Raw genomic sequence first — 13,780 nt, forward strand, 5'->3', positions numbered from 1 at the left:
TAGTAACCAATCTAAATACCGTTAGGGACCAAACGCCGTAGGCCAACGTGCTCAAGGAGACGTTGGACGTAGACTTTCTGTACCCACTGTACACTGTACAGCTGACTGTCTGCCTCAATATGTAAACTTATAATGTTTCTAATCCCGTACATAGTATGCGACGAAGCTACGTCACTTGCTTTTAGTACTGTTTTGCTGCACAGGTACTGTATCTATAAAATTGTAAGCATCCACTGTTCTACAGTAAATTGAGGCAGAATACTGTAAATTACAGTCGGTAATACGCTCATGTATCGCTGGTACTGTACCAGTACGTCTCTGCAAATCAAATCGTTTTTACGCTATTTATTTCCTTGGAACAAGATAATACTTATTGTAGTAATACCGGGACGCTATTAATACTGTCACACCAATCTGTTACTGTACAAGTAGCACCAAGCACTATTGTATATGAACGGCATAGAACATATTATGCAGCAATTTGCTCTCGGTCTTTACGAAATCTACATTGCAGATAGTGATGATGATGATAATATCATCGACATATTATTACAATAGGTTACCGGTACCGGTATACGCGCAGATATGATTGGATGGAAAAATAGATGTGGGACAAAATCAGTACCTATCGGTAAATTTATTCTTCGAAGTATTAATAACTGTGCGCCATTGATATGTTATCACTGCCCCGTTGTGCTCGTGTTTTTCGTTTGCTGTGGATGTTGTTTGGCTACACCAGACGCTTATCACTTCTATGCTACTTCTTGGTGAGGCTGAAGATAGTAATTTCAGGTGACCCACGGCTTCAAGACAACGTAACAAAAGTCTGACCGATTTTTAGATTAGTGTCCAAATTGCACGACGACGCTGGCAGCGTTTAAGAACTTACGCACGTGGCAGGAGATGTTTGTAATTGCGCTGGTTGCACCATCCAGAGTTTGAACACATTCTGGTACCACAGAGTGACCTCGCAACGCCCAACGCTGACATGCGCCGTTCCGTACGGTCGAAGTTTTGGCTATAACCAGTGACATCAAATACATGTACTGTACCTAATCCTTCAGATTAAGCGATTTAACAAAACCAGAACCAGACCCAGCACCACTGGTCCCCTTATTAATGGGTGGCTGGTCTTTCAAAAAGACAATAAGCTTAAAAGCAAAACGTGCACCAAAGACTATTTTTAAAGATTCTTTGGTCCTTTGTAATCGGACGTTTTGCTGAAAATGGAACGATTTGTTTGCTTGACTTTTTCCATCATTCAATGAAAGCCTCTCCCATCAATGATTCATGATCAGAGATTTGGACAAATCTCTAATCCTGCCTGAGAAATTTGCTTATCTCAGTGGTTTTCACTGTGATTTGACAATATAAAAAGGGGAAAATGACACCAGGTGAGTGGATACATGAAAGTTGTGACAGAAAGTGTAAAATGATCACGGATGAAGATGCTCATGGTGAACACAGCTTTCGTACCGACTCACTTACTGTCGCAACTTGGCATTCAGCAAATCCCGTTGTTGGTCGGTGGGAGCCAATCCCAATTGGGAGACGATACCGGTAATCACAGAGCCCCCAGTCTAATTTATCCCGGTACATGTACTGTTTTTTTCATCCCAGCAGGGTAGGCTCCTTGACGTTTAGCTCTCGCAAAGCGTCTGCTGCAGTTCATTCTGGATAAGCTTTCCACTTTTTCAGCAGCTCTATCTTCTCTCTTTCGGTCCGCTGGGTGCACGTGCGCTTGGACATCGCGCCCTTAATTCGAGATTGGCCACCGGAACCAACCGTTCAAAACGAATCAGACTCAGATAATTCAGATTAACTCGGGCGACTTAATCTGAATCGGGGAGAAAGTCAGGTTAACTCGCGCGAGTTATTCTGACTCAGGGAGAAAGTCAGGTTAACTCGCGCTAATTATTCTGAATCAGGGGGATATACTACAAACAACCACGTCGTGTAATAGGCCTGCAGATCGCTCACTGAAAACCCAACCATTTCCTGCTCAAGTACGAGCTGAGCTAGGTGATCCGGACCTGTAGCGGTGTATTCTTGTGGCTCACCAGACACTGGTATTACATGAAACCATGTTATGCTGCAGAGGTCGCAGTACTGATTATAGACACGCACGGAAAAATCGTGCTGTACAGACCTTCCATGAGATAAAGCGTAGTCTTGAACAGCATGAAGAGCATGTGAAGCAGTATTAAAAGTCATTCTAACTTGAATAGTATTTTCCTCATCGCCGCTGTCCAATCCATCAGCAATGTCGTCGATGTCCTCCGTCATTTTGCGTCCCTCAGTCGTAATAAGTGGTTTTGCGACTTAAGAGTTATGACGTATTGCGCGCTGTATAGCAAGTTGCGAGGTGAGATTAGTCAAAGAGTCCTCAAACTATCCATATCTATGAGCTCCTGCGGCAGCAGTACCTGTCCTTCATGATGCTGCTTCAGTAGCCGCGTGCCACCGGCAACGCCTGGTCGACGGCGTGTGCCGCCCGCTCACTGTCGCCAGTCGCGTTGCCGATATGTCTTGGAGGCACGCGAGAGCGAAGCACGAGCCATCAAGGCACGCGCCTCCTCTCGGTATTCGCTGAGTCTGTTCAGGCAATGTCGTCTGATACTTGGTGTGCCATACTCCACAAGAGTGTACGATTTAAGTCTTCATACGCATGACGAGCATTAGTATACAACGGGTTTTTGGGTTTAAGTCTGGCCCACCTTGTTTCAGCCATTCAATCATTTGGACACACATTGTGACCCTTGTTCCCTAAATTCCTCACTTACTGACGCGGGTTTCACTTGGTACACCTACCGGCGATACCGAGCCCACTTTGCTCACGTTTTGGCACACCTTTAACTTTCTGTCACAACTTTAGTGTATCCACTCACATTTTGTCATTTTCCCATATAAAAAGTATCTTCATTATTATTGTGATTTGACAAAATATAAAGTATCATCATTATTATTATTACTCACTGACCAGCGGCGACATCAGTGCAGTTTTCACCATCGAATCTCAGTGAAAACAACTGAAATATGGAAGTTCCTCCGTAGTTTGGAACAACGTGCCGGTAACAAAATACCTAAAATCACTTTTTTGCGTTTCAAATGCAAAAGAAAACATACTAAAGTACAGTAAGTTGTTTAAAAAACGCGAGCCCTGAAAACATCAAATAGATTTATGTATTATGAAAAAAATGTTTAAGACAGACTTTCGTCAACCCCTCCAGTCCGGCTTGCTGCATAATGCAGATTAGACCCTTTTTATATCCAGTATAATGCTGGATTAGGCCATTTTAGACTTGAAATTTGTAAACCAGTTTTTTTGCCCATCCTGTCTCATAGTTAGATCTAGTCAACCAAAAGTGACGAATTTGACCAAGAATAGAAATCCTAGCCATATGTAAAGTTGGGTTTAGCACAGGTGACATAGACTCTTTTTCAAACAAATATTTTTTAGAGTTAGACATTGAACGATAAAGGTTTTGTCGGAACGTTTCCAGCTACCAGTCATTCGGAAATTTCCGTCGCAGAGCAGAGAAGCAGAAGGGGTGATCGTGACAATCGACAAAGCTGCTCCCAAGCCTCCAGGCCTGACGTGGACAAAGGTTCGACGCAAACTCCGTAGAGAAGGATGGAAGGTGAAGAAGCCAACGAGGGGAAACCTTGAGACGCAGTTCCGCTACGTACGACCAGGGTGCAATTCGAGCGGACAGGATGATGTGGACTACTTTCTTGGCGAGGATGCAGTGTTTGACTACTACATTCATGGTATGGCTCTTGCCCTACTTTACACGGACTGTGCTTACGTATTTATATGAATGCAGAGCTCATACGGCCGACACCTGATACGCATATGCCGGATACAGCAGCGATGTAGCCAGTTTCTGGAGCGCATATGCATTCTACGCCACTTGTCGAGCGGTCGACCCCACCACCAGCCCCAGTGACGGCTCCGAGCTGTCATTTTCATCCATCGATTGACCAACTGCTCCTTATCACTATCGTGTTCCTTCACGTCATCCTTTTGTGATTCATTCCCCGACTCCATTGCGCCTAACAAAGCTCCATCCTCATCCTGATATGTAACGTTCAAATCGTCCTCATTGTCAGCCAGTATCGCGCTACCTTGAGCCTCCTCTTCCCTTACACTGACACCTACAAGTAGCGATATTTGGTTTTATTCATTTGCAGTACAACATTCAGCATAGTAAATATCATTATATGCATGTCAATATGCAGTATAGCATACCATTGTCGATGTCTTCCGCAGGCCCGTCTGCGGTGCTCTCATCGTCTGGGGCATAGCTTGCGTCGTCTTCGCGCGAGGCATCACCATCTTCATCTCCCGTGTTGTCACCGTCTGATCCAGACACGTGCGGTGAAGTATATGTCGTCTTCCGAAACGGCGTCTGGGGTTAGAGCAGACACGTGCCGTCTCTGAAGAGGCCTCACAAGCTTGTAGGCCTCCTGCTTGATCTGGTGTCGTCACTCGAGCTGGCGTTGTCACTGGAGCTGGTGTGCTAAGCAAATTGAGAGTGAAGTGTAGTTTGCTGGAGGATTGCTTCAGCGGTTTAGAGGAGCACAGCGTTATCGGTGAAAACCTACGTGCTGATGTTCTCCGGGAGATGTCAGCTTCTGGCTGGAAAGACGTCGACGAGCGGGAAACCTACGAGTCCATGCAGGATCCGTACAAATGAGTTGACAACACAGGCAGCTACGCTGGGTTGAGGCATGGATATTCTGGTCCGACCGCAGAATCGATGCGACATGTGATTCCCCACTCGCGCTATTTTGTTTCATGCCGGTCGTTCTCTGGCAGCATGTTGCTGCTTGCAGCAACCAATACAACCAAACCCAGCTGATCAAGGACTACCACGACTTCATCGGCGCCGTGGATGTCCAAGATCAGCTTCGTCCTCAACGCTACTCCCTTCAACGTGCAATTTGGTTCGAAAGTATTACAAGTCGCTAGCGTTGGGGCTTATAGACATGGTAATCGTGAATGGGTACATTGTTAATAAATCACCACAAGAACAAAAGCTCAAATCCGTTTTCGCTCGTGAACTATTTGAAGAAGCTACACTTGCAGCTAGTGCAGCTTCAAGAAGTGGACATGTACAAGGGGAACTGGTTTGGTGCCCAGTCAGAGATTCGAAACAAGATTGTTCCGCTGATGCCAAACACCAACCGCTCGACGCATACGGCTCAGCTTGTGAATGGGTGGCGTGACGAAGGCACCCAAAAAACGTGTCGCCAACGGACATGCAAGGTCTGTTCTGCTTTGCGGACCAAGCAGTCTCGTGTCGCCACAACAGTGTCATTCTGTGGAGAGTGTCGTGAAGATAGCCTCTTATTTCTGTGCATGCGGCCGCGTCGACAGATCCACGGGGTGGCAATGACATGCTGGGATATATGGCACCATGAGTGGAAGTGTGGTGCACTCATTCCTGCCGAGTCTACCCAGCAAATTCGCATGCGCAAGAAACCCATGCTGTCTTCAACTTCTACGCCTCGGAAAAAGAGACGCACTACTCCAGCTTCGACGCCAAATTAGCAGGTATTATGCAGCATAAGGTTTTAGAATTTGAAGATCAAATGCGCATAATACAGGATAGTAAACATCTTTCTCAATCAAAACCACGTAATTTCTACAAACTCATTATTGCAGGAGAATTCATTACGTAAACAGATCGCATGCGCTTACAAAATAGTACCCACGTTGTACATGATTACGAATAGATATGATCAATACCCCCTCTATATGACTCCATTTCACTAGGGGAAGTCAGCTTTCAAAAAGTTGACAAATTGAGTGTTGCCAAAGACGGGACATATACCTTTAATGTTCACAAATAAAAACGCATATGCCGATTCCAGCGACGTTTCTTATTTAAATCATGTTACATAAGCGCAGAAATATGCGTGCACCTCGCCTTGCACGACAGAACATGCCAAACACATGCATTTACGGCTTCAACACACAGCAAATCATTTGACTTGACTTCAGTATTGTTTTGACCTTCTGAGTGTCGCAATAAGACATAATCGACGATTAGAGGTCACAGCATAAAAGAGACCAGCCGCGCTTCGCTTGACTGGGCACCCCTTTGGCGCCCCCGCGGTTCGCTGCGCTCGCAATATGGAGATAGAATGTACTGGAAAGTGTAGTGCTCGGCTCGCTGGTGAGCTCAGTGTTGGGCCCGCCTCCGCAATACCGAACGGCCCAGCTTCGCGGGCTCCCCACGCGGGTTTGCTGCGGCTACGCGCCTCGCACCCGCTCACCTTAGTTGGCGCCGCGGCTATGGCAACCACGTCGCCCAGCCTCGTGTGTGTTATCTTAGCGATGAGCGTGTGTTTCTTTTATTTTCTGGCCTTGCACTACCTTCAAATCCTCTATACCACAACCCTTTATATAGTAAACACTAGATAAATAATCCAGCATATGCTGGATAATTACACATTTTTCAGCCGAGAGTCGAAGATTATTGCTTGCCTCATGTGTAATTATTAATAAGTTACACATTTTTCGTAAGTGAAAGTCACATTTCATTTTTGCGATACGTATTATCTTATTGATCGTACACAGACCGGGCGGAAATTCAGTGGCCCCGCCCGACTTCAGGATATATACGCTGTCACCGTGGCGGTGATGGAACTCCTGTGACAGGCCATTGCTACTCATCTACACGATGCATTCACCCTTCTGCTTATATACTTTGCTACGCTCTACTAAGGGAGCTCTGGACCACCACTGCTGACGCCCGCCACGACTGGCGATACAGCTCTAGCGGCAAATGCGGGCAGACCAACTACTCGCGTTGGACTACCAAGTCACGACCGCTCTTGCTTGCCCTGAAGAGCTGTGAGGTGTGACGTCAACAACACCTGCCGTCTGCAGCTCCACCGCAGTCCAGCTCGTCCAAATCCCCTGTAGCAGTGTGGCCGTGGCAGTTCTGCTCAATACCGAGGCTACTATGAGTCAAAGCAAAGCACTATCGGTGGGCATATGGAGAGATGGTTCAAATGAAGAAGAAATAGAAGAGGACATCTTCTTTTGGAATGTTGCAGCTACGGTTGCAATGAACTCTCGTAAAAGTCGTTATTACCGTCAGCGGATAATTTGGAGCTCTCCTGTTTCTACACTTCGCAGCCAAGGCACATTTCACAGGAAATATCGCGTGTGTGAGCGGACTTCGAGCAACGTCTCGCCGCATTGGGCTCAAGCCTCCACGTGGACGCGTACATGTCGATACGCACGGGAGAAGCACCACTATCATTCTTAAGTACGAAATTGTAATGTACCGCATATTCGGCTGGCTAGCTGGGAGTCTGCTACCTCGCTTTTTGGGGAGGTGATATTCGGCTGGGTAGCTGAGTCTCCCACCTCGCATTTTGAGGAGTGATATTCACCGGAACCTCTCCGCGATTCGCTGGAAGGTAACGAAAACGAGCCACAGCTTCAGAATCTCAAAAGCTAAAAAGAGCTAAACATCGGGGGATAAACGTCCACAATAATATCAGTCAAGTAAAATCGTTGAAATCGAGTAAGGATCTGTGGTAGCTCAAAACAGCAGCCACGAATAAAAAAAACAGATCTATGATCACACCTTGTGATATCTATGATTTACTAACAGGATCCGTGACCTCATCAAACCATATCCATGAATTACATATAGGATCAGTGTGATTGTCAGCCAACATCCATGAATTAAAAAAATGATCCTTGAAATCTGAGCGATTTATGAACGAATGCCAGATATTTATGACCACGCCGAGCGTATCCAGGTAAGTAAAGATTAGAGATTCTGGCATGGGATATCATTGACGCCGGCACGACCAGCATTTTCGTGCCCGAGTGCAGCGCCGCCATCACGGTGGACTGCACCGATCCATGCTTTTCAATGGCGGCGGCAGTCACGGTCTGCTGATAGGCGCGATGGAGGTGCTCCGGGGCGCTACCCTGGATAACCTCCACAATGCCACACTGCTTGTCGGCAGATGCATTTTCGACGAAACGTCTACGAGACGCTCGTAAATAAGGCGAAGAGTAGCTGGATTGGCGTTAATATTATCACGCATATTTAGGAAGGCCTGTCTGCGCTTCTCGTTTTCGGTAGACCGAAACCACTTGTTCTCAGGTAGATCAGCAACGTCGTGGAGGGACATGTCGACTTCATCTTCACTTTAAAGCAGCGTAGGACGCGGTAGCCACGGTTCCACAGGTTACTGAGCATAGCGATCTTGGCAGGGGCTCTCATGAGGGAAGGACTTGAATTCAGTTGTGAGATCTGGCCGGCAGCTCATGGATGGCTGTCGGCGATGAAAACTAATTTAGTGTGACCAACATTGAAGGATAGGCATTCGCAAGGTGTTGATTTCGCCAAACCTCGTCCTTAGCCATTTGATTTTTGGCTACAGTACACTTTATTTACTATACCTTCCGGCGAATAGAGGAGAGGTTCCGGTGAATATCACCTCTTGCATTTTTGCAATGCTGGACACATCAGCTCTACTCTCCCTACCGATATATGTACAAAGAAGTTCATGCTATCATCAAGGAAATGTATCTATGATGGGTACTAGGCGTGAATGATCTTCATGCAAAATCGGGCAACGAGAGTCCCGTCGAGACCAAACTACTCGAACAGCTGCTCTATTAATAAGCTCTTTGCTGTTGGTCGTAGTGCTCTGATTCCAAATAGCCTTAACCACTGATATTTTTATTAAGAGAGAGTTTCGCACAACCTGACCCCCCCCAAATCACCCAAACTACAGCTCGTTAAGAGCGGCTAGCGGGGTACGTAGCTCCAAGTGTACCCCTAGTTACATGAAGTGTGACACGTCACACTTCGGGATATATGGTGCATGGTACCAGGGTCGTCCGAGGCCAACCATTGGCTGATAACATAGCTTTATCATAGTTGACTTATAGTTTGTATATTTAACTCAACCTTAGCCTACTATAAATATATTCAGCTTACATGTACAACTTACCTTAAATTGGTCACTTTGCTCCCTTAGACAAAAGGGACCTGTGAACTACTGTTCACTGAGAGTTTGTAAGCTCTCGGATCCAACTTCCTCTAGCGCAAGGTGCTGTGTGACCCCGTCACATACTCGGGCTTACTGGATCGCGACGGATATTTTGCCATGGTTGAATGTCTTGGTGGTAATGTACACCGACGTCGACTGTGCTAGTGATTCAGTGGATTGACTAACGGTGTAAAGCCACATTAGATTGCTTGATTGGGACGTGATAGCCTACGCATCACGCAAACAAGGTGTTGATCCACAATCAGTTACCGAAACTGAATATGTCGCAGCGTGTGAAGGAAGCAAATATTTTTTTGGCTAGTGTGATGAAGTGCTTTCTGAGAAAAAGAAGATGGGATGCCACTATTCCAGATCAGTGACAATACATGTGGATATGGGATTTCGCGCGTGGGGCTGCATAGTGAGAAGTGAATTAGAGTTGGAGCCGTCGTAATGAAGCTCTAAATAGCAAGATCGCGTGGAGCAAAACTGCAGATTACCGATCCAGATGCGGAATACCTGGCTTCAGATCCCATTGGTGCATCCCTAAATGGGGAGCCAAGTATAAAGGATCGGGAGTTTAGAAGGACCGGATCACGAGTAGTATGGTTTGTGGTACACGCGTAGTCGCAGCGATACGGACGAAGTGAGCGGCGTCTCGACCCGTGCCCCGGGCTGCTGGATCCTACACCTAGCCAAGAGTTAGGATCCAAAAATGGGATCAAGGCCGATGTCCCCACAACGTCGATGGCCTGTATTGTAACGGGATGGGAATCGGGGATAATGGTCTCTATGAACATGATGAACGGTGGATGAGCATGGTGAATGGCAATAGATCCAAGATCCACATTCGACCAAGTGAATCTATGGAGAATGATTAGGTTCTAGCATGTATGGATCGATCGAGTGGGGACACAGAGGAAAGACGGGCTATCATTACTACCTGAGGTGTATCCAGCGTAATTGACTGATAAGAAGACAAGATCCACCACTATGAGCTCAGATCCCACTACCCCGTGCCCAGATCCAAAAGATCAAGGATCTTATACTGGGGTCTTAGCAATAAGGGCGGAATACCTATGGGTCTCGAACACTCGTGGAGCAATGGAGACTTGAAGTAGTGTTGGAGTGTGAAAAGGCCGAAACTACCAGGATCTAGTAACAACATACATACGCGGCAGCGTCCATTACCGTCGCCGTGATCCCGGAAGTGGACCCATAATCTGACAGCCCTACAAGGATTACGCCACGGATCCTGGGGTCTGGTACTGATGCAGCTGAGGAAATGGATCGAGTAGAGAAAGGACAAGCGGTCGAGCCTGGTGACTAATGGACAGAGAGGGTAGATATCCAGGCTGGTATAGGTTAAAAACGAATCAAAATTATGATTGCGTTGTGTTACACAAAAGCCGCCTGTCCTCAAGAATCGGAACTATATTGGCCGTTCGGTGAAGGTTGGTAATAGCCAAACTAGCGCCGCTACTGATAACCGGGTAATATACTGACCATATCCTACCACTTAGTGAGCCTTCAGTTGCACGTGTAGATCCATACGGTTAACCAAGTTTATCACTGGGCCGAGTATATCTATTGATTCTCAACTATTAAGATCGCGCTATAAAACGGGCAAGTACGAAGTTGAGGGAAGGGAACACACTCGAGGCAACCCTACGGACAGGTCTCGGATCTAAGCCCCGGATCCACCAAGCTCGATAACTCGCTTGGGATCCGGAAATACCATTGGACGCAGAGTGAAAATTTTACCACTACTGCTCCACCCCAACCCCACGTCTCGCCAATACACTCAAATTTTACCACTTGATCCCTTCAGACTGTAGCAAGAAAGACAACCCCCGTCCTACTGACAGGTACACATGGTGAGGAAAGCTCAGCAGAACACGAATCTTCGAGAGCGTTACTCGGTGTCTATGCCCTGTTGGTAAGTTGGATCCAGCACTCTCGCAGCTTTTGCTAATCCCGTTATGCCACACTATTTGGACTGTGTGCTGAGCTTTGGTGCAAAACTGAAAGCATGTATTGCTGAAACAAATGAAGCATCTATCTATCAGTGAATCCGGGGAAACATCCAAAGATCGGATCATTTCGAGATTCGATTTCACCTTGGATAGCACTGTCTGGAAGAAAATCGTCTCTTGACGCGCCACATCGGAGCGGCTATCATGATTACCGACTGTATGACAAAGCGATGCAAAATATGTGTAATTCCGCTAGGCTATGATAGTGTTGAAGCTTGCAAGGAGATTCGGCTGCTAACTGAGAGTGAAATGAGCCCTTCTACTACTTCGTTGCTGAAACTGCCTAATGCTGATCAGCTTTGGTCTGATTGTAGTGCTACTATGCCGGTCTGAACTACATGGAGAGATGATGGCTGGCAGGCACAAAAAATTTGAGAAAGCGCGGCGGCGGCAGTCTTCGCTGACTCGCCCTCGCACTCTCCTGGGGATTCTCAACGACATGTGGGTTAGGCTCCGTGACAGTCCGCTTTCTCTAATCTATTGTCTTGCTGGAGAAATAACTTGTGGTCAGCTGCTCTAGTACTTACTATTAGTACGCATATTTGGTCGTGCGACCATTCCGATGAGATAAAAAAAATTACATTATGTAAATGCTGGTTGTATCTCACTGTACCTTGCTGAAATGGCACATGTCGACGAGAAAAAGCGGGGAGAGTGACGTGTATACGAAAGCCTCAGACTCATCACGAAGTTACAGCAGGCTCGTGTTGGTGCCCGTGCCGCTGGTGGCTGGCTGGGAATCACCACAACCAAGATCACTGTGCTTAACTATATCTTACTTTGCCTGCATTGTTTAATACGCTGTGCTTGGTGCATATTTTTACATTCAGCAAAAGCTCCAGACAGGCTGCTATGGCGGTGCCCTTATTTCCAGCACCAACATTGCTGCCTTTCTGGCTCTTTGCTCGGCAATCTCGTGTTACCTTTCCGTTCACTAAGTTTACGCAGTGCCCATCTTGTGAAGCGTTGTCCCTAACGGCTCTGCTGCCTTTGACAATTCCACTAGGTTGTGATGCAGTATGCTCTGCAAGTTGAAGCAGCACTCGCATTAAAACAGCCTCCCACAGAAGAGACTTAGCAAGTGTCCCGTGTGGGTAGGTCACTGAAGTTTCTCACGTTGTATTTATATTTTGCTAGCTCAGTCTCCTTTTAGCAGGAGAATAACGCGTTATTGACGAGAGCTGAAGCTTAAGTAGTTAATAGGATGCCTGTGCGTGCATAACATCGGATTCGTAGCTTACGTTTACAAGCATCTGTGAGCGAGAAACAGAGTTATGAGCCCAAACGGTTGGTAAGGCCAGTTGTGAGCACCCTAAAGATCCAATATGTTAAGCACGGTTGAGCTCAATACTAACGGTCGCCCTACCGGTAGCATGGCCAATGCTGGTGTACTACAACCAAATAATGGAGATCGCGCTCGCGGACATGGACGTTCTCGAGTACGCGAGTGGAGCCAAGACGCTGGCCACCAGCGCGACGGACGAGGAGAAGTCAAAGCTCAAGGAGGGCCAAGTCAAGGTGAACCAGATCATTATGTCCTCGCTGTCTATGGAAAGGTCACGGTGCAAAAGACCGGTATAGAAATGCGGAAGTTCCTGGTGGATACGTATGAGGGTACAGCGAACGCTGTAACCCGTACGAACCAGGAGATCATCATGTACCATAAACTTCAAGCTGCTAGATGTAAGCCGAACTAGGATGTACGTTTACATGCTAACAACATGTTTCTGATGGAGAAGCATTGTTGCTGCTAGATGTAAGCCGAACTAGGATGTACGTTTACATGCTAACAACATGTTTCTGATGGAGGAGCATTGTTGCTGCTATCAACGCTGGCGCTAGAGATCCGATCTTCACGGCCTTTGTCGGCAAATCCACGGCTTGTTTGCCTGAGCGGAATGGTCGAGATCGGAACCAATGAGGTGAACACTCCTGATAAGCTCAAGGACCAGATCCTGCGGATGGACAGCTACAATAAGTGTGATAAAGAACTTGGAGTTGCTGGTGACAATGGCGCGCATAACCAAGGGCATGGACAATGTCAGCGAGCAGGACAAAATCAGAAGCAGCATCCTGGCAACAGTACGACGCCTGAGTCACCGGATAAGGCGGCCGCTATCGCGACCAAGAAGCTGGATCAGCAGCAGGGCAACTACTTCAGGTACCACCAACCAGGTCATCAGCAGAAGGGTTTCCTGCAGAAGTTGCTGGCGTCTACAAATACGCCAAAGGCCAAGCAAGCCACGTAAACCAAGCGTCTCGAGAAAGGCGAGAAATCCAACCCGTCGGTGGTTCCTGTCGCGCCAGTACAAGCTTCGCCAGTTTCGGCTCCGTACACTTCTGTGGTGCATGTTCCTGCCACGACGTCTGCCTTAGACACAACGACTCACACTGACTACAGACGGCATAGTAATAGTCCAAGCGGCAGTGATCAATGTGATCTCAATGGTGAGGAATATCGGCAAACGTCCACGTGGCATCGGACCAGCGCTACTTTACGGGGCACAAGCCGTTCTTGGACCAGGAAGCAGACAGAGTACGCGCATTACAGAACAAGTTTGCGGCTCTCCGCCTGGCCATGGAACCATGAAGGACGTGGTGGACAACGGTAAATCTGATGTGAATTTTACTCTTCGCGATGTATTTTTGGTGCCGGATAGCAAGAATCTTCTGTTACACTCGAAGACTGCGGACCAAGGCTACGATAT

General features: G+C 47.1%; 2 protein-coding genes across 2 annotated transcripts; both read right to left on the reverse strand.

Annotated features, from left to right (window-relative positions):
* Positions 1-3,217: 3,217 nt before the first annotated feature.
* PITG_05255 (uncharacterized protein) lies at positions 3,218-4,339 on the reverse strand (the record flags this gene model as incomplete). Its single annotated transcript, XM_002998884.1, has 3 exons — positions 3,218-3,239; positions 3,691-3,785; positions 4,253-4,339. 3 exons carry the CDS (start codon positions 4,337-4,339, stop codon positions 3,218-3,220), a joined length of 204 nt encoding a protein of 67 aa, XP_002998930.1.
* Positions 4,340-6,812: 2,473 nt separating this feature from the next.
* On the reverse strand, positions 6,813-9,580 carry PITG_05256 (uncharacterized protein; the record flags this gene model as incomplete). The annotated part of the gene is made up of 8 exons (XM_002998885.1): positions 6,813-6,855; positions 7,414-7,487; positions 7,889-8,021; positions 8,390-8,415; positions 8,998-9,019; positions 9,131-9,264; positions 9,423-9,450; positions 9,537-9,580. 8 exons carry the CDS (start codon positions 9,578-9,580, stop codon positions 6,813-6,815), a joined length of 504 nt encoding a protein of 167 aa, XP_002998931.1.
* Positions 9,581-13,780: the final 4,200 nt, after the last annotated feature.

Source organism: Phytophthora infestans, genomic scaffold, assembly GCF_000142945.1.
Source record: "Phytophthora infestans T30-4 supercont1.7 genomic scaffold, whole genome shotgun sequence".
Lineage (NCBI taxonomy): Eukaryota > Oomycota > Peronosporomycetes > Peronosporales > Peronosporaceae > Phytophthora > Phytophthora infestans.